The sequence below is a fragment of the Thamnophis sirtalis genome, unplaced genomic scaffold (assembly GCF_051295495.1).
Source record: "Thamnophis sirtalis isolate CommonGarterSnake01/CBP01778 unplaced genomic scaffold, rThaSir2_p1.2 scaffold_1, whole genome shotgun sequence".
In the NCBI taxonomy this organism is placed as follows: domain Eukaryota; kingdom Metazoa; phylum Chordata; class Lepidosauria; order Squamata; family Natricidae; genus Thamnophis; species Thamnophis sirtalis.
Genome location: NW_028261381.1, coordinates 60,040,203 through 60,066,401, shown reverse-complemented (window position 1 = coordinate 60,066,401; position 26,199 = coordinate 60,040,203). Strand labels below are relative to the sequence as shown.

The 26,199-nt window shown below is 40.0% G+C and overlaps 2 protein-coding genes across 12 annotated transcripts in view; one reads left to right on the top strand and one right to left on the bottom strand.

The window, feature by feature from the left end:
- RUFY4 (RUN and FYVE domain containing 4) overlaps nt 1-1,945 on the bottom strand; it is a 28,478-nt gene extending 26,533 nt beyond the window's left edge. For 2 of the 5 annotated variants that reach the window (XM_087712617.1, XM_087712614.1), the window contains exons 1-2: nt 1,798-1,945; nt 835-947 (exon numbers count right to left, since the gene is read on the bottom strand). The gene's annotated coding sequence lies outside the window, so the exon portion shown is untranslated. Of the gene's footprint in view, nt 1-310; nt 330-372; nt 427-578; nt 644-834; nt 948-1,797 lie in introns of those variants that run through there. The other 3 variants (XM_087712623.1, XM_087712632.1, XM_087712628.1) reach the window with 3 other exon arrangements.
- Nucleotides 1,946-18,953: 17,008 nt separating this feature from the next.
- TNS1 (tensin 1) overlaps nt 18,954-26,199 on the top strand; it is a 461,144-nt gene continuing 453,898 nt past the window's right edge. For 5 of the 7 annotated variants that reach the window (XM_087712575.1, XM_087712556.1, XM_087712539.1 and 2 more), the window contains exon 1: nt 18,955-19,205. In XM_087712575.1, the coding sequence (XP_087568701.1) occupies nt 19,086-19,205 (120 nt within the window). In that variant the 5' untranslated portion in view covers nt 18,955-19,085. Of the gene's footprint in view, nt 19,206-26,199 lie in introns of all 7 variants that reach the window. The other 2 variants (XM_087712547.1, XM_087712524.1) reach the window with 2 other exon arrangements.

Here is a 26,199-nt window from a genome sequence, read left to right as displayed (position 1 = left end):
TTTATTCCCCACCCTATTTTCCATCCTGATCTGTTCTTCTGAAAGTAACAATGGCAGGTGTGGGTGTGTGCAAACAGACACCCCTCCCTAATTTGGATAAATATTGCACTAGAAAACAGAAACAACCATCACAAAATCAAACTTCATTTCTCTTCAGCTGTGGAGCAACCATTTTTCCTCCATGCCCCCCCCCCCATATTTTCTAGCTACTTTTGGAACCACACAAAATACCCCAGTGACCAAGCCTGCCTTCTGTTATATTTGCCTAATGATTCGAAAGATCTTAGTCCCCAATCAAACTGCCTTGCACCTTTGGCCTATTCAAGGAACATTGACAAACCATTTCAGGCCTTGTAAGAAATCAAGAGAGACCTTGGTAACTCCCAGCTTTTGCAGCCCATGGGTAGAACAACAAATGATGACCTACTGGCACAAAAGAAGAAATCCAAAAATCAAAACCATTACTTAACTGCTGTTTTTCAAAATGCAAATTTATAAATTTGAGCCAATTCTGAGCTTAAGATTCAGGTCAAATGACGTCCTCTCCTTCCCCACCCTTGACCCTGTGCCTTTCAAACCTGTGGAAGATCTGGCTCTCTCAGTTCTGCACCGTAGCTCTGTAGAAACCTTTCAGATGTTTTCCCTGTAGGCAAGTTCAAATGTGGACCTCATGAAGTCTGATAATTAGCTGCCCTGCCTGTGGGCAGTTTTCAACAGCCTGACAGAGAAAGCTACCTATTTACAGTTGCTTCCTTCATGTTGGCCCCCAGGGCAGTTGCTACTGGCAATCCTGTCATTTGCCCCCAATTTCTGAGCAGCCCAGGGTACACATACCTGATTTGAGAGGCTGGATCCTAGCTGAGGACTGGAAAAACCAGCTCTAACACCGGACCTCTGGATAGCCAGGCAAAAGTGGTTTCCTCTTTCCACTGGAAGTCACTCCTTCCCTAAAGGGAAAATGTGATGTTAGAATCGCCACGGTTTCCAGAAAAGGAAGCACTAATGTAGGCCTCATCTAACCCTTTTAGATTCAGAAACAAGAGGAGTGGCTGCAGTCACTTGGACTCTCTTCACTACTTTCTGCATTGTGATTTGGTGGGCAATTTGCAATTTGGAGCAAAAGGGGAAGTCAGGAAGTCTTGAGGCAAAAACAAAAGTCAAGTACCACCACGATTGCCAGACCTTTCAGATGATACTGTGAACCATTAGGCTGCCTAGTAGTGTTATTGGGAAGGCTGCTTCAGTTTCTGAACTAAATGCAATCATAATCTTAAAAAGCTGCTTTGCAGATAAAGGGAAGACTGAAAAGGAGCACTGCAGACCTTCCCCTCCAGAGGTGTATGTGAACGATGGTATATTCTATTTCCTCTTTTTTTTTATTTCTACACCAGCTCCTGTGAAGGAAAGTAATTATTTCCATTAAGTATCTCAAGGTGCAGGAAAGTTCCTAAGTGCTTACTTAGGAATCTTCCTGCACCTTGAGATACTTAATGGAAATCCAACCCCGGATGGGGTGAACGGGCTAGCTGGAAGATGGCGTGTGTCAGTTTCATCGGAAGCCCGGCCAGCACGCTTCCCGGTCTGTCAGGTCAGGTTAGCGGCGTGGGAACCGAGAAGAGCTTCTCGACGTCCTGAGTTGAGCGCTGGCCGGATTTTGGGGCGTGATCGAGAGAGAGCTGGACTTTGAGGCGGGATCAAGAGACTATTGAATTTTGGGGCGCGATCAGGAGACAGCGGAGTGTCTCTGTCCGCCCGTCCTTCGGCCAGATGCAAAGTGCCTGCAGCTGCGAGACTCACCGCCATGTCCGCCCCTCCGGCCCTTGGCACTGCGGTTCCTTTGGGACCTCCCGATCTCCACCGGTAAACCGAAAGTTTCTCAACGGAAAACCTCTTTCCGGGTTCGAGCGTTTGGTGCCCTTTCCTCCTCCGGAGGCGCAGCGCCACATCGTCCCCTCCTTAGGGGGAAGGGCGAAGTCGAGAGTCGCGGACCAAGAGCATGTGAAAAGGAGGACAGCAAGACCGGTGAAACAAGGACCCACATATTTCCCCCCTTAGATCAGGCCCCAGCCCCCCCCCCCGAAGGAATACACCTACACATCTGAAAAGGCGCAGGGTCAAGAGCCGTCGCTATTAGTTTTAAAATTGTGAAATGTTTATGTGAAAAATATACCTTGAATATGCCATACTTGAAATAGCAGAACTGCAGTAGATATTGAATGGCTAATATAGTAGGTGGTGTGTATGTGTGTAGAACACACACTCACACACACACAAATCCACACATTTTTATGCAGTTTTAGTCCCACAATTTTATTACCTCCACTACAAGTGTGAAAGTTCTAATTCTCAAGCTCAGAATCTGTAAACATAGCTAACTCAGAAGCAGACGTCTGGTTCACACATCATGCTAAAGCACTGCTCATTTAATAAACCACAAATGGTGCAGTGAACAGTAATAAATTATGAGTTACAACGCAGACTACCCAAAGGCAAACAAATTACCAGTACTTTATAGTTTGCATTCTTGTGAACCCAATCCAACCCTGGCCCTATAAATAAAAAACAAATTCTTTGTGCTCCAGGAACAATGTTAGCGCACACATCTGAGAGCCATTCTGTTGAAAATAAACAGGATATGGATATATACTAGGTTGAGCTCAGTGTTTATGGGATCTAGACACATACTAAAGAAAGCATATCAATCTCAGCGACCTGTTGAAGGAAAGAAAGACCATGCTTCTATACATTTATATATACTTCTATATGTACATTTTACTTAAATGTTCGTTTGTGTTATGTTTTGTGCTCAAAAATATATTCCAAATGTAAAAGAAGCATCCTAAACAGTCCTTCCTTGGAATTTTAAGCTTCAAATCCTTGTATGGATTTATATCACTACAGTAGAAGCATATTAATATCTTTGTATATGAATTTTTGTAAAAGTCGTCATTACCTAAACTGTTAATAGCTAATATTGTATTGTCCAAAATGATGTCTTTGCAGCTTGCCTCAATAGGCACAGAGCTTGAAATATACCAGATCTATAAATTTCCTTTTCATGTGCTTAATGCATATCCCAGATTCATTTGTGCATACACCACTAGCACCACCTTCTGGAAGTTAAGAGGATATCCTAACAAATCCATAGTTAACAGAAAAAAAGGGGACAACAGTAAAAATAAAATGAAGACATTCATTGAAGACTGGGCCAGAGGTTGTGGTGGTACTGTATGCCTCATACTGAATATTAGAAAAATCAGTGCAGTATAAGAGAACCAGTTTGGTGAAATGGTTAAGGCATCAGGCTAGAAACCAGGAGAGCATGAGTTTTACTTCTGCCTTAGGCACGAAGCCAACTGGCCAGCCTTTGGCCAGTCACTCATTTTCAACCCTGGGAAGGAAGCAAGGGCAAGCCGCTCCCAAAATCTTGCCAAGAGACTTGCAAAGACTGTCCCAGGCAGTCACCAGGAATCAACGCTGACTTGAAGGCATGCACACATGCAATATGGTAAAAGAATAGAATAGGGGTGGGCAATCCTCAGGTTGGGTGCAGCACTTAGTTATATAAGAACTTGCGACATAACTAATTTGCCATTTGCGGACACTAGGGGGACCTTGCTCGCTTTCCCCACCTGTCAGCTAATTGGCTGAGAGTTCATGGCAGCAGATAACAAGTAATTGTGACCAGGATCCCTTAGTGCAGTGGTTCTCAACCTGTGGATTGGGACCCCTTTGGGGGTTGAACGACCCTTTCACAGGGGTCACCTAAGACTATTGGAAAACACATATTTTTGAAAAAATACGGAAAACATAAAATAATTTTATGATTGGGGGTCACCACAACATGAGGAACTGTATTAAAGGGTCGCGGCATTGGGAAGGTTGAGACCCACTGCCTTAGTGAGTTTGCAATGGGACCCTCCCAATGGCCTTATTGCTGATTTCCTGCAGTGGAAACCAGACAGTCTGGTGAAGGGGAGGAAGTGAGAGTCTTTTTTACTGTTTCTGTTTTCTCAGCAAAGGTGCTCAAGATCTCGAAGGAAGGGGGGCAGTGTGTCTGTGTGTGTGTTTTGCACTATATCCATTGCAGCTTTTATCCCCCGAATGGCAACAGTGGAAATCTCTAGGCCAAGAAAGCAACCCAGCCTGGAGCTGAACTGCTGCATGAAAAATCAAAACATGCAAGGTTCATCTTGTCAACAACCACTAAGTAATATTGACTTTGGGTAATTTCGTAGCCTGATCTATCTCACTGGGTTATTAAGAAATACAGTGTATAAAATATATGAGGGTTGCCTTGTAAATATTTCTTTGTAGGTGTGGCCGAAGTAGGAAGGAGCTGCACTGCATCGCAGCACCTAAACAAATAATTCAGGGTGCTTCTAAATGGATCATTTCATTTCTATAAACAAGCAGGCCCTGTGCACTTTTCCTCAATGGTTTTTTTTCCCTCCCCAGTAAGAAAAAATAAACAGCAGAAGCAGTGCCAAATTCAGGAAGATTACTAATGGAAAACAGCTTTCATCTCACATCTGATTCCATGAATGAAGCAAGATTTCTTTCATAAGAAAACTGCCTCAATTAGCCATCTTTGTTGCTTTTATTTTTCACTGTGTTAGGTGCCTACTTGGACATGTTTTTATTATGCAATAGGAATGGGCAAACTAAATGCTTTGGATTTCTGTTCCCATCCTCTCTGTTGTCATAGCACACCCTGGCTGGAGCTGGAAATCAAAACAATTATAGAGAGCCAAGAGTTGTTTCCAGGCTTGTACACAAGAATATGGCATGTGGGATGATCCTGTGAGTATTCCTTGCAGCCATCGCAGACCATTACAGGAATCCACTGAGCACAGGATTACATGTAACCCCGAAAAGCTGCTCCCTTTCTTTTGACCAAGCTTTTCAATCGTTGACAACTGTGTGAGAAACAGGAAGCATGGAGAGGCAGGAATGTAGAAAGTTTTACTAATATGCAAATTGCCATCTTCACACTCTTTAGTTTTTAAACTTGCTATATTATTAATACCCTTAGTCTTGCAGGACTAGTCCGAGAATAATACTGCATGTAACTAGCAATGCCTATGCTTCACTAGTTGAATTTCTGCCTACAGTATCTTGCAGCTGGTCTGGACACACTCACTGTCACTTTGCTTTTGAGGTCACCCATCCCTGTCTTAGTACTTATTTATTTCAAAAAGCCCTTTAAAGTCTTGCAAACTCTTATGTTTTATTCTTCTCTAAGGCAAATTCCAGTTTCTATCTTTGCACTCAGATATTTTTGTTTGAGTGGCAACAGGCTAACATGACTGATACTTAGGAGATGAAAATATGGGGTGGAACCAATGCATGGAATTATGAAGATTTAATATATATAACATTATATATATATATATATATATATATATATATATATATATATATATATATATATATACACATACATACATACATACATATATACATACACATACACATACACATACACACACACACACACACACACACACACACACACACACACACACACACACACACACACACACACATATATATATATATATATATATATATATATATATATATATATATGTAGGTCTCTAGTTGTTCGGGTTTTCTCCCGCGTAGAATTGGAGATGTCTTGGCGACGTTTCGATTAAATTTAATCCCCTACTGGCAGTTAAAAGGAACAAACAGCCGAGATCTCACACTACTCCTGGAAACACCAAACCTGAAGTAGTCTGAAGCAGCCTGAAGATGACGAATGAGACTTCGTCGAAACGTCGCCAAGACATCTCCAATTCTACGCGGGAGAAAACCCGAACAACTAGAGACCTACATACTTAACACGCGCGAAAACCTCAGAAAACATATATATAGTTATATATAGTTTGTTATATTTATGCTGATAAATAAATAAAGGGAGACTAGTATAGATCAATTTCAAGCTATTTAGCTCTCATCAGCTAGCCATACCCATGTTTGGGAATCGAACCTGTTTATATATAGACCTAATTATATATAGTTATATATATATAGTTATAGACTGCCCATTTGTTTCAAGGAGGGACTCTGAGTGGTGTACAGTATAATCATAAAAACAGCATATAAAGTTAACATTAAAGTATTAAAATTAATAAGATTAAAAATTCTGAAATCATGAGATTATAACATAAATTTCAAAGAAAAAAAAACCTAAGCCATTTTACAGTAATTAATAAGGTGGGGGGGGGGGCTTCCGTGGTGATTCAGATTTTAGTAAAATGAAATCAACAGATGGAACAAAAACCTTCTTTAATTCGATGTTGGGACAGCTTGCCCTTAAGGATTTGAAAAACATTTACAAAATGAAAAAAGGAGAGCTGAGAAAATATAGTATATACCAGTAGGTAGACCTCATTTAGCAACTGCCTTGTACAGTGACCATTCACAGTTGTGACTAATGAAAAAGCAATATAGTGAGCATTCCTCACATTTGTGATCTTTGCAGGTCTGTAAAGCAAAGGAAAACTAAAGTTAAGATCATAAGCACAGTTCTGGCTTCACTTAGTGACTGCTTTGTTTAATAATTCCAATTATGGTTGCTAAACAAGTACAACCTGTAGTCCATAGAGATATGGAACTCTTTGATCCTCCAGATAGTTACTGAACAATACTTTCAGGAACCCAATCCATATGGCCAATAATAGGAGATGGTTAGGCTTCTGGACAGCCACAACTTCCTGACACCTGCCTTGGATTCAGCTGGATCACTGCAACTGTATTCCCATGAAGGAAGGACTTTTCTGATAAAATTGTAATTTCGATTCTGTATAACTGATTTATTTTTAACCTAAGAAATAACCAATAGGACATGGTACAGAGAAGGACCGGAGGAGGTGGAAGATGGGAGGGCGAGAAATAAGTGTTCTGATTTCTTTTCTGCTCCTAGAAAGTCCAGACATTAGCATTCACTACTTTTTAACAGGAATTTATATTCATGCTGGCTATCTACCATGGCCAATGGGAAACTATGATCTCAACACATCTGGTGCCAAGAGGTTGGGAAAGGCTGATCTGTAGATTCAGATATGTTAGATGGAGAATGGATGTTTACAGGACAATGATTAAAATATTGCACTGTTCTAGTTATTAGTCTAGGCTACCTGCTTTGTTTCTTGTCAAATGAAAACATACCATACAACAGAAGCTACCAATAAATATCAGCGATGGAAAAAGTCTTGATTGCTTCAACCCAGAGATATTTCACAGAGACAAGAGCTGTTTTGAGCCTTTCCCCATCTCAAAAGAACAGTTTCTATAGGAAAATGAAGAAGAATAAAAGAGTTACGGATAGCAGCCCTAAGCTGTTGGCCCACTTTCTCCTCTGTTGTGTTAATCTCCCTTCCTTTAATTGCATTTCTAGCTTAATCGAGCTCCAGGTAGGAATTTTTTATTAATGTTTGACTGGTGTAGCTATTTGTGTAAATTTCCATTCAGACAAACAGGTTCAGCTTTTATGCGTTCTCCTGCCACCTCCACAGCAAAACCAGGGGGAGAGATTGCTTTGCAAATATTTCTCTCCTTGTTTGTCAGCTGGCTGGCATGAGTGACAAGCACAATGCTTACAAACATTTGATATGTGACAAAAATGTGCCTGCTTAGCAAGCTGGCTAAATGAGGAATGATGAAGGAAGTTGTGTCTCTGTGGTAGAGCTAGTATAAAAAGGTTCAGATTCAGTCGCAGATATCATCATCTTCATCTCCTCCTCCTCCCCCCGCTCCTCCATCTCCCATCTCCTTCTCCATGTTTGGGTAGTAGCCCCATAAAAAGTTCAAGTTACTGCAATGGGAAAAGCCACTTTCATCCAAACACCTGAACAGAATAAATAAATAATCTTCTCTCTCCCCCTGCTTCTCTCTCCAAATTTTCTTAGTTTTCTATCCTGAAAGTATGTGTTGTCTATTACCTTTTACTTGCTTTAGAAAAATGCAAGTAACCTACCATTTCAAAGCAGAACTCAATTGCCAAATGCAATGCTACTGTATTTTTCAGAGGAGGAGGAAGAATAGGAGGAGAACTATTGAATAAAACCTAGGTTTTCAAGATTTGGTCATGTTTTCAGAAACATTGAATTCTCTGAACACTGTTTTCATGTGGTGGAATAAATTGCAGTGTAAGCCTACCTCACATCATGCAAACTTTATAAAGCATTTAATTTGTGATGAATTCCTTTTAAAGGGCATTGATTTCTTAAGCGCCAGTGCCTAAATAGCTAGCTTTTGGCATTCCATTCAGAAAGCATTGATATTTAACATAGGCACAGAGCCTTTCATTTGTAATGCTCTATATGCCTTTATTCACAAAATTTAAAGATGAAATGAATCCTCTTTGCCTCTCCACCCTAAACACTCATTTATTTTAAATTTGCAGAAAGTCACAGCTGGTGTAGAGGCTGTTCAGAAAGGTTTTGTTCTGGTAGATCTGGAAAGTTTTGAATTAATGATGGCTGTTTTTCTATCCTGTTCAGGCAGGAGACATTCTCCATTTTCCTCTACTTTAAAAAAAAATACTAAATTAATATACTCCTTTCAATTGCCATGTAATGTTAGATTGTAATTTAAAAAATAATTTAGGATTTCATTTACCTTATGGTTTCTTTGTCAGATACTAAACATGCCTAAAAGCAGTAGAATAATCAGCCAGAAGGGCAGTTTGCTAGAGTTCCTAGAGTCCTCAGAGAATCCATCCATCTTTGACCATCTACTGCCTCCTCTCTTCTTAATTTTGCTTATGAACTCTGAATTTGGAGGGTGAGTTTTTAGTCAGAATCAGAGCTGAGGTTTACATTGCTTTATTTCCATATGGAACTGTCTAGAACAGGAGACAATTCCCAGCCTTAAATCAAGTTAGTGCTGTACTTCAGTGGTCTATCTGTCTCTTTAGAACATTAGGCATATTTTTTAATATGTGGGATTCAAAATTTTTACTACCGGTTCTGTGGGCGTGGCTTAGGGGCAATAGCAGGGGAAGGTTACTGCAAAATCCCCATTTCCTGGGTACTCAGGAGGCAGAGAATAGATTGGGGTGGGGCCAGTCAGAGGTGGTATTTATTGGTTCTCCGAACTAATCAAAATTTCCGCTACCGGTTCTCCAGAACTGGTCAGAACCTGCTAAATACCACCTCTGCTTATATCATGTCCATATATCACCTTGTGTGCTGGCTCTTATTTTTCAAACTCCTGACCTCTATTTTTGGGGAGATCTCATAAACTCCATTTACCGGTATCTTCTTCCTCTTGTTTCGTTCACTCTTCATATTTTTGTTCTGCAGTTCAATCCTCATTCATTCTTCAAAGCACATTCCTACAGGACCCATTATTTCTTGCCCTATCTTTTTGTTTTATCTCACTCATTTTTAAATACCCATTCTCTGACTGAATTTACTTTTGATTTCTCCTGACATCCTCAACTCTTACTTCCATATAGGAAGTGGGGGGAAAGGATCTCATCTTCCGTCCCCACTTCTCTTTTTGTAAAGGAAAGAGCCAGTTTGGTCTAGTGGTTAAAGCACCAGGCTTGAAAGCAGGAAACTGTGAGTTCTAGTCCTTAGTCATGAAAGGCAGCTAGGTGACCTTGGGCCAGTCACTCACTCTAAGCCCAACTCACCTCACAGGGTTCTTGTTATGGGGAAAGGAGGAGGAGGAGGAAGGTGTGTTGGGTATGCTCGCTGCCTTGAGGTATTTGTAAAAATAATAAAGCTGGGATATCAATCAATAAATCAATATTAAGTGAACCGTCCCCCTCTATAAAATGAAATTAAACATACACATATGAATCTAATTATCTAAAACACAATTTTATTTCATTGGTCAATTTTCTAAAACCTTTCTCTACTTGATTACTGGGCTGTGATCAACGCCAAAATGGAAGATAATCTGAACAATATTCAATCTTGAGGTAACAAAATAAAAGAAAATAGAAACATGGATTTAACATTTTTTGTTCAGAATTAAAAGAGATCCCACTGAAAACCACCCAAAATCATGATTGTTAATATGCAAAACAAAGTAAGTTAGAGAATACCACAGATGGAGAAAAACTGAGCTCTATCTTAATTATACATTTACATTGAAATAAAGTTTCATTATTTCACATTTAAGTTTTCTTATTTACCCCCCCCCCCAAAAAAAGTGAAATAGAGCAGCAACACTCCCTCCAAGTTCTGTGGGATTTTCCCAGTAGTCCTGATAATAACTCCATAAATTAAGCTGACCTTCATGTGGACTGAACTGAAGATGGGCTCACTCTATTTTTAATCTACTAATTTTCAATAGTTGCATTTTGGTGTTTTGAGTTTTACCCTTCTCAAGTGTTCTTTTAATACAGGAGTAGATCTTTAGAGTCATAGAAACTTACAGTTGTAAGAGATTGGATTGGATTTATTACATTAATATGCCGCCCTTTTCCCCAAAGGGGACTCAGGGTGGCTCACAATTCAATCAGGGAAAGGGGTACAGACGGGAATAAAAAGACGAGACATAACAATACAAAATTTAAAAACACACAACAACCATACCATTCGAGAAGGGGGGCAAAAACTCTTTAGCCCCAGGCCTGTCGGAACAGCCAGGTTTTAAGGGCTGTGCGGAAGGCCTGGAGGGTGGTGAGGGTTCAAATCCCCACAGGGAGCTCGTTCCAGAGGGTCGGAGCAGCCACAGAGAAGGCTCTCCTCTGGGTAGTCGCCAGTTGGCATTGGCCGGCGGATGGAATTCGGAGGAGGCCTAATCTGTGGGATCTGATCGGTCTAGTGGAGGTAATTGGCAAAGAGTAAGAGATCATCAAATCCAACTTCCAGCACAGTGCAGGATTCACTACACCATCTTCAATGGATGACTATTCAGCCTCTGAAAAAGCATCTTGGATGAGAAGTGAAACATCTTCAAAGAAACACCAAGAAAGTCCAGTTGCCTCTTGAAAAAGCACCTTTGGGACAACCATGACCTGGATGACTGAGAATCTCCGTAGACATATCCAGCCTCTATTTGAAAACTTCTACTGAAGGGGAAGAAACCATTCAATGTGGTGATTTTTTTCCACTGATCGGTAGGTCTTCTTCCATTACATGTTATTAACTTTCCTAACTTTATATCTTTAGATATTTAGGAGCGAGATGGATGAGAAGACGGCATTTGAATAGCTTTATGTATAGTGACAGGCACAAAACTGTACTAATTCAACACATTCTGCCCCTGCCAACTCTAGCATCTTGCCAGCATTAGGAATAGTGAAGTGTAATGTCAGGTATAATAACTTGCAGATTTCAATGTTGCATTTTATTAACAGTTCCTGTTAATGTTTAAATGGATTTGCTACATAAAACATTTGATTTTTGAATAAATTCTAATATCCCAGCTTTTTCCTGTGTATCATTCTTGGGTGATGAACCTGTTTGTGTATGTACATACACACAATCATTGCAGTAATAGATATATACAAAAGATAAATCATGACAAGGATGTTGATGCCAAAGCCTATGTAAACTTAAGTGTTGTTAGGAATATAATTCTAACGGTTGGGTTGGCAATATATAAATCATGTAACAATGCTATACCTGTTTCTTTAAATCATATTGTAAAATGTGATTGGTTGCTGCTTTCCTCAATCGGCCATAAGAGGGAGCCAGAATGACTGTTAGCTCTCTGGTTCGTTAGATGCTGGGCTGATCGAATCTGAGTGCCGTGAGCTATTGTAAGTTTTGCAATTGCTAGCAAACTTTGAGTTCTGAACTGATTATATGATACTGGACTATGTTATTTGGATTATCCCTTTACTGAAAGACATTGATGACTGACTGTCTTATCCGTGTATGATTTGGACTGTTTGATGGACTCTGATACCTCTATTTCCATGAAAGAAAAACCCTATTTAAACTGCAGTGTGTCTGTATGCTGGTTTGTGTGTTCTCCAACACAACTCTAACAACGCTTCTCTGAGCGTACTCGCTCTCCCAACGGGGAGCTTACCTAACAAGTGTAAAAGAGGAAAGAGAAGCATATTCCATTAAGGAAAAGTGTTTTATTGTGTTGTTTAGTATCAGGTTCTAAAGTGAGGGGGTAGTGATATAGGAGGCTGGATGAGAAGAATATGTGAGGGATGGAGATAAACTGGAGGAGGAAGAAAGAAAAGGAGTTTTGAGAGGGTGGTACAGAATACAAGGGTGATCAGTTCTCAACATTTGTATAAGAAAGATCGTTGTAATTCCCTCCACCATTTAGTCCCCACTGATTCCCTTGATTGACAGCCCACAACCCATCAAAAGGTGGCTTCCACAGCCCTGGTTGCAGAAAGTGAAGATTCAAATTTCTCTAGAATTTTGGAGTTCTGAAATAGCAGGCCTTTGCTCCACTGTGTCCTATAGTCTGTTGTATCTGGAGAGAAAGGGCAAACTTTTGAATTAAGTAACTGCAAGCAGCTTAACTAGGAATGGTCTGCAATCTCCACTGTCAGAATAGGAAAAGGGTATTCTTTAAATTAATCTGGGTTTTATCTGTTTGCATGTTGTTCTCTACTTAAATAATATGATGTCATGAAAATGAAGATATTTGGTACCAATAGAAGATAATATTTGTAGCTCACAATTGAATTGTGGAGTCCTTGGTGCTCTCTGAGCTTGATTGTTTTCTTGCAAACATTTCATTGGCCAAACTAGGTAACATCATCAGTGCTAATGATGTTACCTAGTTTGGCAATGGAACATCTGTAAGAAGACAACTAAGCTCAGAAAGCACCAAGGACCCCACATGAAGATATTTAAATAACAAGTAGTATATTTATCTGGAATTGGTGTATGATATCAACTTTCAGTAGGCTGTTGATACCTACCATGCTTAAAGTTGTTAACATCATGCTACTGCATGGTTTGATTAATACAAAGATATAGAGTAGTTTGCTTTCTTTAAGATTTGTGGTTTGTGTAATTCCAAGCATTATTATTGCATGGATGGTGCTTCTGTGTGACATGTGAACTCTGTCAATTGTGATTTATTCAACAAACTATGATTACAAAACCATGCTTTTGTGCAGTGTGTGTCCCACTGTCCTCTGTTGCCCCTGACACAGATTTATTACTTAATGGATTCCAAAATTTTGGTATATAATTTTACAGTAAATTCATATTTTAAAATCTTATTTCTCTTTCCAATGCTATATTAACAGCTTTATTAATATTAAGAGGGACCCGTGGCTCAGTGGCTAAAATGCTTAGCTTGTCGACCAGAAAGGTCAGCAGATCAGCGGTTCAAATCCCTAGTGCCATGTAATGGAGTGAGCTCACGTTATTTGTCCCAGCTTTTGCCAACCTAGCAGTTCGAAACCATGTAAAAATACAAGTAGAAAAATAGGGACCACCCATGGTGGGAAGGTAACAGAATTCCGTGCCCCTTTGGCATTTAGTTATGCCGGCCACATGACCACGGAGACGTCTTTATACAGTGCTGGCTCTTTGGCTTTGAAATGGAGATGAGCACTGTCCCCTAGAGTCAAGAATGACTAGTACATATGTGCAAGGGGAACCTTTACCTTAATATTGAACCAATCCAGCTCACCTGCAAAACAGCCCCAAACATGAGTCTATTTCCCCTTCATAATATTATATTTTCGAGCATAGGGGAGTTAAGACATACCTCTTGCTAAATATCATCTGCATTGTCAAATATTTTTTTTAAAACCCTTTTAGTTGAAATAATTGCTATTACTATTGTATGATACAAGGGTTACATTTTCACTTGGTAAGGGAATATTTCTTGTCCAGGTCTCCTCTTATTAGTGCAACTCAAGACTATTTTCACCATGTCTTTGAAAAGGATCTTGCTTTCCTGTTGAAACTGTGCAGTATGCTATAAACAGAAGAGAGATATTGCCAGAAAGGCATCTGTACTTTCTCAGTGTGGCAAATTGAAAAAAACAAAGCTGATGACAGTGGACTGAACATTATTTACAACAGGGTCTAGAACTGTAGTGCTTCCTGGTTGGCTGCCTATTAGGCCTTGAGAAAGAGTGATGACTCCATTGTTTGTTAGCTCTTTGAAAGAGTTTATATAAACCCCTTGTCAGATAGTTGGTATGCAATCCTAAACACAACTTGCCTTCTAGGAGTCAAAGCTCCCGCTCCCATCCCATTCCCATGGCCTTTGGTGGCTGGCGACTCCTGATTTCAATTAGTTGAAATATGGCAGGAATGTATCCCCCTGGCAGGGAACTGACCTGGGCTTTTACCCTCTGAAGTCAATGGATGGTGTAATGGTAAGTCTTAGGGGTTGAGGAAAGACATGAGGGCATAGTCTACATGAGGTAGACATCCTCCCTCCCCAGCTGCATTCTTGGTCAAAAGAGGACGGCTTAAATCAGTTAATCAGTTGTCTGTCTGGGATTTTCTCCCAATTTTATTTCTACTAGAATAATTATCATTTGAGACACAACTATCCTAGAATTGTGATGAAAGGAGGATTGGGAGTGGGATTAGATCCCATTGCATTGGCCCTTCCCTTTACTCAACACATATATATTTAGAGGGTCTTTCTACATAAAGTAATGTCAATGAGCTAAACTCTGCCCTCTGAAAAATCTTAGATGACATGAACCATAATAATATATCCATAATGCCATGGGGTGATGAGAAATATGAAAAGCATGGGGATTTAGTATAATAAGGATAGGAGGATACCTGCCATTTTTCCTGTTTCCTTATAGCATGCCACTATACTACAGTAGCATTTTTCATGTTACCAATCAGGGCTAACTTCAATATAGTTTATGTAGGCAGAAGAACTTCTAGAGAAAAAGAACTACAGGTTGCAGTCATGATTCCACATATATATTTGCAGTTGTGTATTACAACATGGAGGGTAACTCAGATTAGGCTCTGAAGTTAACATAGCTCTAGAATGTTAAAATCCCGCTAATCAAGGCTATTATAGGAAAAGTTGTAGAACACATCTATCATGTTCTAGATGTCATTTCTTCTAGACCCTTGTACAATTTTAAAGCTTTTATATTCTACTCTTCACCCTGAAAATCTCCCTGACATAAAATAGTAAGAATGGAAGTCCCTAACATCAAACTTGCTCACAGAAAATATGATACAAAAAGAAGATAAGATGAGCAGGAAAAGGAAAAATGCTGACTAAGGAGTTATGGGAACTAAGAGTCCAACATGTTTGGAAGCCAAAACTCTGCAGAAGTTGGAAAGACAGATCCTGTGGAAATAACCCTCTTTGATTAAAGAACATATTAACTATGTTGCCAGGTTCGAAATGGTTGAATATGAAGAATGGAAGCTGTAGGAGATGTAATGCTGGTTTCTATATTGGCTAGACAAGAAGGGTAACACACCTGGACAGCATTAATTTGACAACTATTTCATAAAGGAGGCATATATGAATGATGTAGGTATCCATTGTTATTGTCCCAGTCTTTTGCTCCCTTAGCTTCAGGTCTTTCAGTGACTCAGAAATAATTGATAAGAATGACAAGTACTAGATTATTATTTGATATTCAAGTGTTGTTGTTAATTCTTTTTTTAAAAAAATCTAGCAATCAGCATAGGCCCTGACCAGGGAGGGATGTGAACCTAGTTCCCTTGGACAACTGTGCCTTCTAAATGTTATTGTTAGTATCTAACCTATAATAAGAGTTGATGGTTTAAGTTGTAGCAGCAATATTTAAAAGGTGGGCTGCCTAAATTTCCACTCCATAATGAAAAATTATATTATTAGAATGGGAAAGATATGTTTCTTTCATTGGACTAAGGTTTGAAATAATTAGATACAGAACTATAATTTTTCATTTTTAAGTCAGGTGTGCATCAACTCCCCCCCACACTTCATTTCTTTTAAGTCATGTTTTTACCCATCTTGTCTACTTCTTTAAAAATATCTGTAAAGGACAGGACATATTTGAGGAATAACAATTGTGCAAAAGGCAAAAAAAAAAAAAAAAATCACTGGGAAAGACCAGCCAGAGGTTTCTTGCCAAGGAAGGGGAGAAAACTTTTGAGATTGGGCCCATGTGGACTGGAGGAGGGTTGAATTAAACCTATGGACTGGAGAACTCCCATCCTTGCTTTTGTCATTTGATCTAAAGTTACTACTTGCAAAGGGGCTCCTCCTAAGTCTTGATGCTCCAGGCTACAACTAGAGATTACAGGAGGGAAGGTTTGCTTCCGCTAAATTCATTCACAAGTAGGTGCTGAAAGCTGTTGGTTCAACCGCACATGTAAGTACATTTAGCAAGGAGTTAGTACATCACACTTGTGCTTGAAATGGCACATTAAAGACTCATCACAACTTCCTAAATGAGTATATTCTCCTGCCTGTAATTTAACGAGAGACTTTACAAAAAAGTTAGACTTTCTTGTTATTCTATTCTATTTAAAGAAGCATCAATCTTTTCCAAATGCAAAACTGGAGTCCTATTCAAACAAAATGGAGGCCAACCAATTAGTTCCTATATGTCTTAGGCTGGGACTTTCTTTGGATGAAAGAGCTTAAAAGTTCCTGAAGTTGTACTCAAAGTATCTGTATTCATTTTACAATTTTTGAAGAATGGTAAATCATTACACAACGAGGCAAAAAGAGATTAACTCTTGAACACTTTTTGTTGTTTCTTTCTTTTGGAGGTTAGGGTTTGGTAAATGAAGTAATGTGACTGCAGAAAATAACACTTTTCTCCATCCATCCATCCATCCATCCATCCATCCATCCATCCATTTCCAATTACCAATATAGAAAGAAGGAAGGAAGAGCGGTAGATAAAATGAATATTTGTTCATCATTTTCTAATATAAAGATCTCAGGCTAAAGTTCACTGAGTTATTTTGGGGCAAATGTTATGATGTTCTTTCTAAATTATCACAGAAAAGATTTTTAAAAATCACCTGTAATTGTACTTCTGTAGGATTACAGTATTTCAATGCTGAATACACTCTTGGCTATTTCCAGCTTTGCTTTCTCTGACATATTCCAATTGACAATTAAAAGTAAAAATTAATTGAAGTTAGTTAATAAAATTAAGATACTTCTCTTCAAAAGTAGTAGTATTCTTAGCTTATATGTGAGCATACCAAGTTGCTTTGTTCTGGGGTGGCTCCCTGGTGTTTCCAGCTCTGATAATGATTTCTTGCCTATTAGGTAGACTCGTCAATCGTAATAATACAAGAAAGAATTCTGAGATTCTCTAAATGCTTATTTTGGTTGAAGCTGTTGCAGTCTGCAGTTCATTTCATTACATCGATGAACTGTCATATTGAATTAAACATATATGCAGCATGATTATAAGCCAACACTGCTTTACACACAAAAAGCTTTCTAAGTCCTGACATCTCCAGGTTGACCTTGGAAAGGATTTTGCCTGAATTTATGGAGAATTACTGACAGATACATTAAACTGGGAAATTAAAAAAGACAAGACCCAAAAGAAAGCAATATTAAGCCATTTTTCCAATACTGCTAAGAAAATTGCATGGGTAGAACTTGAGCTTAATCAAAGACATCTTTATTGATCAGTTGACTGGTTAACCAGTTGTCTCTGAGGTAAAGCTATATGGTTTTGGTTTTTTTTTTTGCCTCTGTCAACTGCTATCGAAGTTTTAATCCAACAGAACCTTTCACTTTCAAATTTAAAAATGTAGCAAAGTACTGATTGCTTGATTTCTATTTAAAAGATTTATATAGCCGCCCATCTTAAGCAATTCTGGGCAGTACACAATACAAAGTAACACTACATCAATAAATAAGATGCACATCAACAGCTGTCTCACAAAGCAGTGGGTGTTGCTCACTATGTTCTGTGCAAAGGACACAGAACAATTTCAGTTCTCAGAGACGAAAATGAAGGATAGTTTGTATTCATGAAGTATCTGCAGATATTACTATAGTATATAGTCAGTTCCCACGAAGAACGCTGATGATTCACCTTGGGAGGTGGCAGTTGTATCCCCCTGTCCACAAACACAGTCTGGCATGGAGACTCCTGATGTATCCGGGCAGACAATCCTTCACTTCATTACAGAGTTTGCTTTTCTGCCCCCATCAACATCGTGTGACCCTGTGTCCTTCCTCTCCTCTCTCCTCTTTCTCAGTCAGGGACAATTTCTCTTTGTTGCTCTGAGCCAGGAGCTGTAACAGGTGCCAATTTCCTGAACTCTGTCTCAGCTCTCCTTCTGGGATACTGTCAGAAAATAGATCCTCTTCATCTCAGTATCTCTGGGCTTTCTCTAGGCACAGTGCCACCTAGGTTGGGAGCAATGGCTTTCCCTCCCTGAGGCGTAATGGTGTGGGTAACGGTGTGTTTATGTGTGTGTGTGTGAGAGAGAGAGAGAGAGAAAGAGGGAAGGAGAGGGAGAGAGGAAGGGAGAGACAGAGTAGGAGAGGGAGAGAGAGAGAGAGAGGGAGAGGCAGTGGGAGAGAGAGGGAGAGTTGGAGGGAGAGTGGGAGAGGAAGAGGAAGAGAAAGAGTAGGAGAGGAGAGTAAAAGAGAGAGGGGGGAAGAGAGGGAGTGTAGGAAGAGAGGGAGAGGGAGAGGAAGGGAGAGAGTGAGAGAGAGGGGGGGAATGAAATATATTTCACGAGAAATACAATTTAAATTGATTCTAGTTATGAATGTTGTAACATGATGCACTTCCAGCTTATTCCTTAGGCTTAGACAAAGTCTCACCTCTGGGTTGCCCCAACAGAACTTTACTTTTTGCTTCATTTTTGTGATGAAGAGGAGTATAGATTTATTTCCCCCCCCCCCCAGCATTCCTATCGGTATCTCCAGTATGTTTATAGTATTCCCTAAAAACATGCTTATTTAGAAAGAGAAGAACCACACGAAGAAAGGTAGTTCAGGCAGGCCCAGGGTAGGGAGGGAATGAGGGAGGGAGGAGCAACGGCAGCCCAGAGGGTGAGCCGACCAGGCAGTCTCTTCCACTCTCAGTGGTGCCCACTTGCGGAGCTTGCAGTTGGGCATGGGGAGGATGGCTTGAACCTCGCTGTCCGATTGGCATCCAGAGCCCCAGAGACCGGGGTCGGAATCACCCACCATCACCGCGAGAGCCTGGTTGGATGGGATGTACGGTGAATCTAGGGTGCTGTGAGGGAACCCCTCGCCCCCCGCAATCTTTGGTGCCCCCGAGGCAAACCCCAAAGCAGCCGGGCAAAAGGAAGAGGAAACAGCTGCCGAGGGTAAGTAGAGAGAGCCGTGCGGCAGCGTGGAGAGCCGCTCCAAGCCGCAAGAGGAGGCGCGTAGGGAGCCAACCGATGGAAGCAGCCGGGGGCAGGCAGACGGCTAGGTCGGCGGGGGGGGGGGGGGGGGCGGCGGCGGCGGCAGTGGAACAGGGAAACTAAACGAGAAGTTTTCTCCCAACCTGGAAAGAGGTCTGAACGGAGAGGAGGAGGAGAGTCGACATCTAGATCTCCTTAGAATCATCCTTCTGTGGTCTTGTTGTTGCGTCGGCATAGGGGCTCACTCGGTGTTGCTTTAAAACGTCGCAAGTCCCTAGGGAGGAGCAGGAGCCGAATTATCCGACGTAGCTAGGGGGAAGAGGAAAATAATAGCAGGAATGAAAGAGAAGAGGAAAGGGGGCTGTTTCATATGTCCGGAGGGGGTGGAAGAAAATACAGGTAGTCCTCAACTTACGCTGAGCCCCAATTGTATGTTGTTTAAGTGAGAAATTTGTTGAGTGAGTTTTGCCCCATTTTACGATTTTTCTTGACACATTTCTTAAGTGAATCACAGCAGTTGTTAAAATTAGTAATACAGTTGTTAAGGTAATCTGGCTTCCCCATTGACTTTGCTTGTCAGAAGGTCGCAATTGCATGACTCCAGGATACAGCAACCGTCATAAATGTGAGCCCGTTGTCAAATCTAAATCACGTGGCCATAGGGATGCTGCAATGGTCATAAGTGTGAAAAGTGGTCATAAGTCACTTTTAAAGTGATGTTGTATCTTCGAATGGTCACTAAATGAATTGTTGTAAGTCTGGAGTTACCTGTAAAAGAAGGGTGAGAACAGGGATTCCTTGCACAAGGATTGAACAGCCATTTGTCTGAAATGGTACTGTATAGGGTCTCCTGCTGAAGCAGGGGGTTGGACTAGAAGACCTCCAAGATCCCTTCCAACTCTGTTATTCTGCTGTAAGCATCCTTCTCAAGTACTATTGGTTTGTTTGGCATGTGGCCCTGGGGTTTCATTGGCAGTGTGCCTCACTGGCACATTCCTCCCTCTCTCTTTGTTAGTGGCACGCAAGGTAGTTTGAGTTGGGGGAAAAGTATTCTGTTGGCTACTTCAGAAATGGCCCAGTGAATTATAGGATTCTCTATTTTCTGTGGCATGCTTATCCATGCCACATGTTTAAAAATGGATGGTCAGGCATAGGAAGCATTTATCTGAAGTCCAGGAAGAATTAAAATATAATTGAGGGCAAGTTTCTCAGCTGATTCTAAATTTTGGGTTATTTTGTAGTTTACACAACTTTGGACATTTTAGAATACCTCTTCTCCTCAGGAGAGACTGTCTTACCTAACTTTTTAAAGGCAGTTCAGGACTTTTATTTTTCAGTCCACTACCAAAGAGCTGTTCCATCCAATCAGTTGTGCTTCATTTTACCTTGTTGTATTTGAATACTTAAAAATAAGAAGGAATTGTTCATTTTTTGTACACTGTCATCAGCACAATTGAAAAACTAGAATCAAATATTCAAATAAATATATGAAGATAATTGACTGGTAATCAACTTTGCAACCTCCACTGTTGTGTGTCTTAGTCAGCTTTCAGGGACTGGCCAGGTGTGATAAATTTCAGCAGGGGTCTCCAATCCTTGGTGTATGGGCCAGCACCTTTCTCCATGGAACAGGTCCCAAAAGGTTGGGGGGCATTGAATTACAGCATCATCTTCCCTTCATTGTTAGGAATGGTAAATATTGTGTCACATCTCTTAGAGAGATGGGTTCAGACAGATTGCAATATAGGTGGCTCCTGACATATTTTTGGAGGACATTGTTACAGAGGTTGAACGAAGTCCCTTCCTTTGTGTCATTACTAGTCCTCAGCTCTTTCAAAATATGAGAATCACAATGATTGTTCCTTTCCTTAGATAACTGGCATTTAGGAAGAAGCAAGAGTCCAGAATAAAAAGAGGAATTTAAGGAAGGGAAAGGAGATGAGCTACCAAAAATGTGAATAAAGCACAATATGGAAGCCTGATATATAGTTCTGGCAAACATGTGGAATGCAGAAGAGTCGAGCAATAAGCAAGAGTTCTTATTTAGAATTTTAAAGGTGAAGTGATGGCCCAATTTCCTCGCCAAACAAAAGAACACATGTAAGAATGTAAAGTTTAAGTTGCATCCTCATAACCACTGTATAGTCCTCAATATAATTGGTCAGAACCTCTAATGATGATTTAAAACACTAAAATAGTTTGGTCTGTTGGTTAAGGCACTAGGCTAAAAACCAGGAATCAGTGAGTTGTAGTTCTGCCTTAGGGATTATAGCTGGTTGGGTGACTTTGGGTCAGTCACGCTCTCTTTCAGCCCAACCCACCTCAGAGGATTGTTGTTGTGCAGAAAACAATAGGAGGAAGGAGTATTAGGTATGTTTGCAGCTTTAAGTTATTTATAAAAATAAATAAAAGTGGGTTAAAAAAATTACCCCCCCCCCCAGTAATTTTTCTTTTGGAAGTTTTTGGGCATTCCTCAATTAAAAAATCTGTTTGATAAATAGGCTAATGTGGAAGATAGCTTGCCTACAGCCACTGGGAAAGAAGATCCCAGGATGTTTTAATTTTTCTGTGGTCTTAGGTGCCCTGTCAATTGATGCCATATAATGATGAGAGATCCAATGGACAGTGACCATGTAGTAAATAATGAACTACGTGGGCCTTAAAATTTACCTCGGAAGGAATACTTCATCATGTGCACAGATTCTGTAGGTGTCACTGTTAAAAAGTCTTTTAGTCTTTAGTCTTTTTCCCTGACTAAATATCATCAAAACATTGGAAGTACGGTAAGTAGAAAGGCATTGTGGTATGATTGCCTTTACCTGGGGAGGTCCGGATTCCAAACTAGGTAGTATAGGCAAGGTCTCTTCTCTCTTCCTTTTTAAAAATATCCTATCTTTCAAGGCTGTTTGAAAATAAAATGGTCTTTATTTAGGTATGCAGCTCTGAAGAACATTGGGGTGAAGCCAAGATAAATAAAACCTACAAAGGGAGCAGCTGCTGAACCCGCCGAAATGCTCATAAAGTATCTATGAGACTTTTAGCTTAATCCTGTGTAGAGCTGTGGAGATCCTATGTAGAGCTATTTATGTACACGCCCACACACACACACACACACACACACACACACCCCAAATAAGTTAAGAAGTGTTGTTATACAATGTCCTTCAGGAATGCATAGAAAATGAAAGGTGTGGGGTTCTTTTTGATGGAATCAAGGGAAACATTTGAGAAGATTCTTGGCAACCTCCGGCTACCTTGTCCTTTCTCCTGATTAAGCCATCCATGGTTGTGGGGGAGTTTCAGGGAATACGATTACCTAGGGAAACAGCCTCTGAGTCATTGGCAGATAAATATGATCCTCCACACTCATCACATTGCTTATTATCACACATTATGCAGCATTTATCTGTGTGCAAATGGAAACCTACAGGCAATTGGCATGTTGCCCTCTCAGGTACTTACAGCAAAATCAGGTTCCCCCCCCCACGATTTGCTGACCAACATGCCAACCCATCTAAAAAACTCACACCATAATTAGAATACCACCAGATGCCCTGCTGAGCCAATGTATAGTTCAATGCTTGGTTTCATGCATGCAAAAGTTTAAGCCCAGGTGCAGAAGGAGCAAAGTGCCTACCTGAAGGGTGGAGAGCTACTACCAGCCTTTGCCAGCAATACTGAGCAAAATTCTGATGAGGTCCAATATTACTGCATTGCCTCTATCAAGGTTCTTCTACTGCTGATCTGGGACTCTTCTTGAGAAGAGTAGGACAAAATGGTTGGCATTGTAGATACCCAAGTTTGACCACAAAAATCCCTCTCAGTTAATTCTGAATTGTTTCACATTGCTGTGTTTAATTTTCAAAAGCAAGCATGAAGTGGCATCATCATGCCAATTTACAGTCTGTGGAGCTCAATCTGCTGTTGTTTCTGTATGATTTTTCTTAATAAAGAATACAGTAAGCAGAAATCAAGGAATGTTTCCCCTGGGTGGCACAATGCAGTTGGGCTAATTTCCTGCAATTATGCTATTAGCTTGAGTAATTTCAGGAGATTTATGGGATATTTAACTCTTTCCTTGCCTATCTAGCATTGCCCCATAGAAAGGATCCTAAAGTCTTGCTCAATGTTGACAAACTGTTGATAACTCTGAGAGTGCTTACTGATTATGGAGACACTTACAAGCCATGCTTCTCTGCATGTAGATGTAGTTCACAGATTATGTTTCCTGAAAGGCAAGAACTAAATAATTTAAATAAAGAAATAATAGTCTTGGTGCTCTGATCTAATTAGTATTCTGTTCATTTGAGAATCTAGATTCTTTCTGCTTGAGTGGGATTTCTCCTCTTTGGCACAAGAACAATCTCTTTTCAAGTTATAAGGGAGCTTTTGTGTGCAACCAGATTAACCAAGATATTTATATTGCGGTTGAAAGCATTAACTGATAGAACTCTCCTCCTTACTAAGAGCGCTATGCTCAAGAACAACCTTGGATATTTATTCTGCGCCAGGAAAGAACAGAATGGGAAAAAGATAACCTTAATCTGTACCAGGCCAAGAATCTGCTTTGAACTTCAAAGCTAATTCTGAGTCAGTGCCAAGTTAGCCATTGAATGTGTGCAGAATGCCTTGTCCCCTTGCCAAGAAACATCCTTGGCCTGTCCACACAATTAAAGTATCAAGAAGTCATATGGTGCCACACTTCTGGCACAAGATGGCATATTTCTGGGGCAGCCTTGATTTCTATATATTCTACCCTCTTGATTTAGCATTAGGCAACTGACATGCTAGCTAAGAATGCTGATTTGTCTGTCTGCACATAGGCTGGGCACCCCCCCCCCCAAGGCATCATTGGCTTGTTATGAGATTAATTTCACTGCTTTCTGATTAATCTCAGCCTGGCTTTCCTTTTTTTACTTTTAGACATCCCATTTGCTTTAGAAATCATTAGGATCCCCCTTTGCTTATTGGGGGGTGAGTAACCAGAGAAGAGAAAGAAGGATATATAGAGACACAATCAGTGTATTAGAACTACTGTGTCTTCAATATTGGACCTGTTGGATAAAATAAAACATAGGAAAACCATTTCTTTTCAGAAGATGTTAGTCTTAAAGCCAACCCCTGCCCCCGGTGTCAATTTATGATAATTAATGAATTAGAGTATAAATATAATGAAAGATGAAGAATATTTATTATATATAATAATTTATAACAATAAGATGTTACAAAAATATAAAATGTAAACGTGTCTAGAATGATAACTATATAATGTATACATAATAGTATATATAAATGTAAAAAAAATGGATATAAACCGGTGTAGAGTTGTTGCAAAGTTGAAACTTTGATGTAAAATGAAGAAAAGTGTATAATAATCCCGTAAAAAAACCCCCCGCCAACCCATACAATATGGTGAAAAAAACGAATAAGAATTCCATACCGCATCGGTCGTCGCGCGGGTTAACAAGGGCCGCGGCGGATGTTGGGGTCCCTGGACATCCGTCGACAAGTGGGCTACAAGTGGACCAGCCAACAAAACGACAAAAATATAGTGCAGATGAAAACCGTGCCATAATGGCCTGTTACTACAACTCAGAGCCAGAAAAAAGAGGCTATTTAAAGCGAATGTATGAATTATGGAAACAACAATATCCAGATTCAAATGTTAGTGAACAACGACTAGCAGATCAAAGGCGATTTATTATACGGAATAAAGTGTTTAGTGAAGTTGAACATGAGGAAATTCAGGCAAATTGCAAAACCCAAAAAACAATATCACAAGCGGAAATAACTGATATTCAAGACACAACTAAAGACACTATAGTAGAACTCCCAGAAGAAGCTCTCAGGGAGGAAATAACATCACCACCACTAGAACCAGTTATCACTGAACCAACTGATGAACTAACTCAAAAACAAAAAGAATTGAAGGATAAGATCATGGAGCATTTTCTGCTTAATGAGGAAAGGCAACGTTTACCATCACTAAAAACTGTGCCTAAGAAAATTTTGGCCCCTATCATGAAAATGGTTAATGCAGTGTTTTCAACAATTGAACCGGGATCCATCTTGGAAACAAACCAGTTAATGTACAGCGCAGCTGTAATAGTCACTAATGAACTAGGCATTAAAATTAAAGTACCTAGTCACACAACAGAAAAAGCATCAAAGCCAAAGTGGAAAATCCGTCTAGAACAAAAAATCAAAAAATTAAGGGCAGATGCTAGTAACTTAAAGAACATGCATGAGCAACGGCTTAAAAACAACAAAATCATAGATCGGCTAATCAGAAGATATAGATTGGATACAAGAAACATCAATGAAGCTGTAGAGATTGTAAAACAGCAGATAACAGCAACAGCTAGAAAAATTGAAAGATATGAGGCACAAATCATCCAATATAAACAAAATCAGCAATTTCGATCAGACCAACGGCGTTTTTATCAAAGTCTTAATGTGAATGGTGACACCAAAAGTGAAAAACCAGAAAAGCAGGCCACAGTTGAATTCTGGAAAGAATTGTGGGAAAATGCAAAGGACTACAACAAGGAAGCAAAGTGGATACATGACTTTGAGAAAAGCATTGGCAACAAACAAATGCAAGTATTAGAAATAACAACTGAGATGATCAAAAATCGAGTTAAAAAGGTAAAGAATTGGACATCACCTGGAAAGGACCAATTACATGGTTTCTGGCTCAAATATCTGACCAGTTTACATGCAATATTGGCCAGGCAACTGAATGAAATTTTACAAAAGGGCCAAATTGATGAATGGTTGACAACTGGAAAAACATACTTGATTCAGAAAGATCCAACTAAAGGAACAACACCTGAAAACTATAGACCAATAACATGCTTACCAACAACCTTCAAATTACTCACAGGCATTATTGCAGATAACATGATGGATTATTTGGAAACAAACAACATCTTGCCAGTAGAGCAAAAAGGCA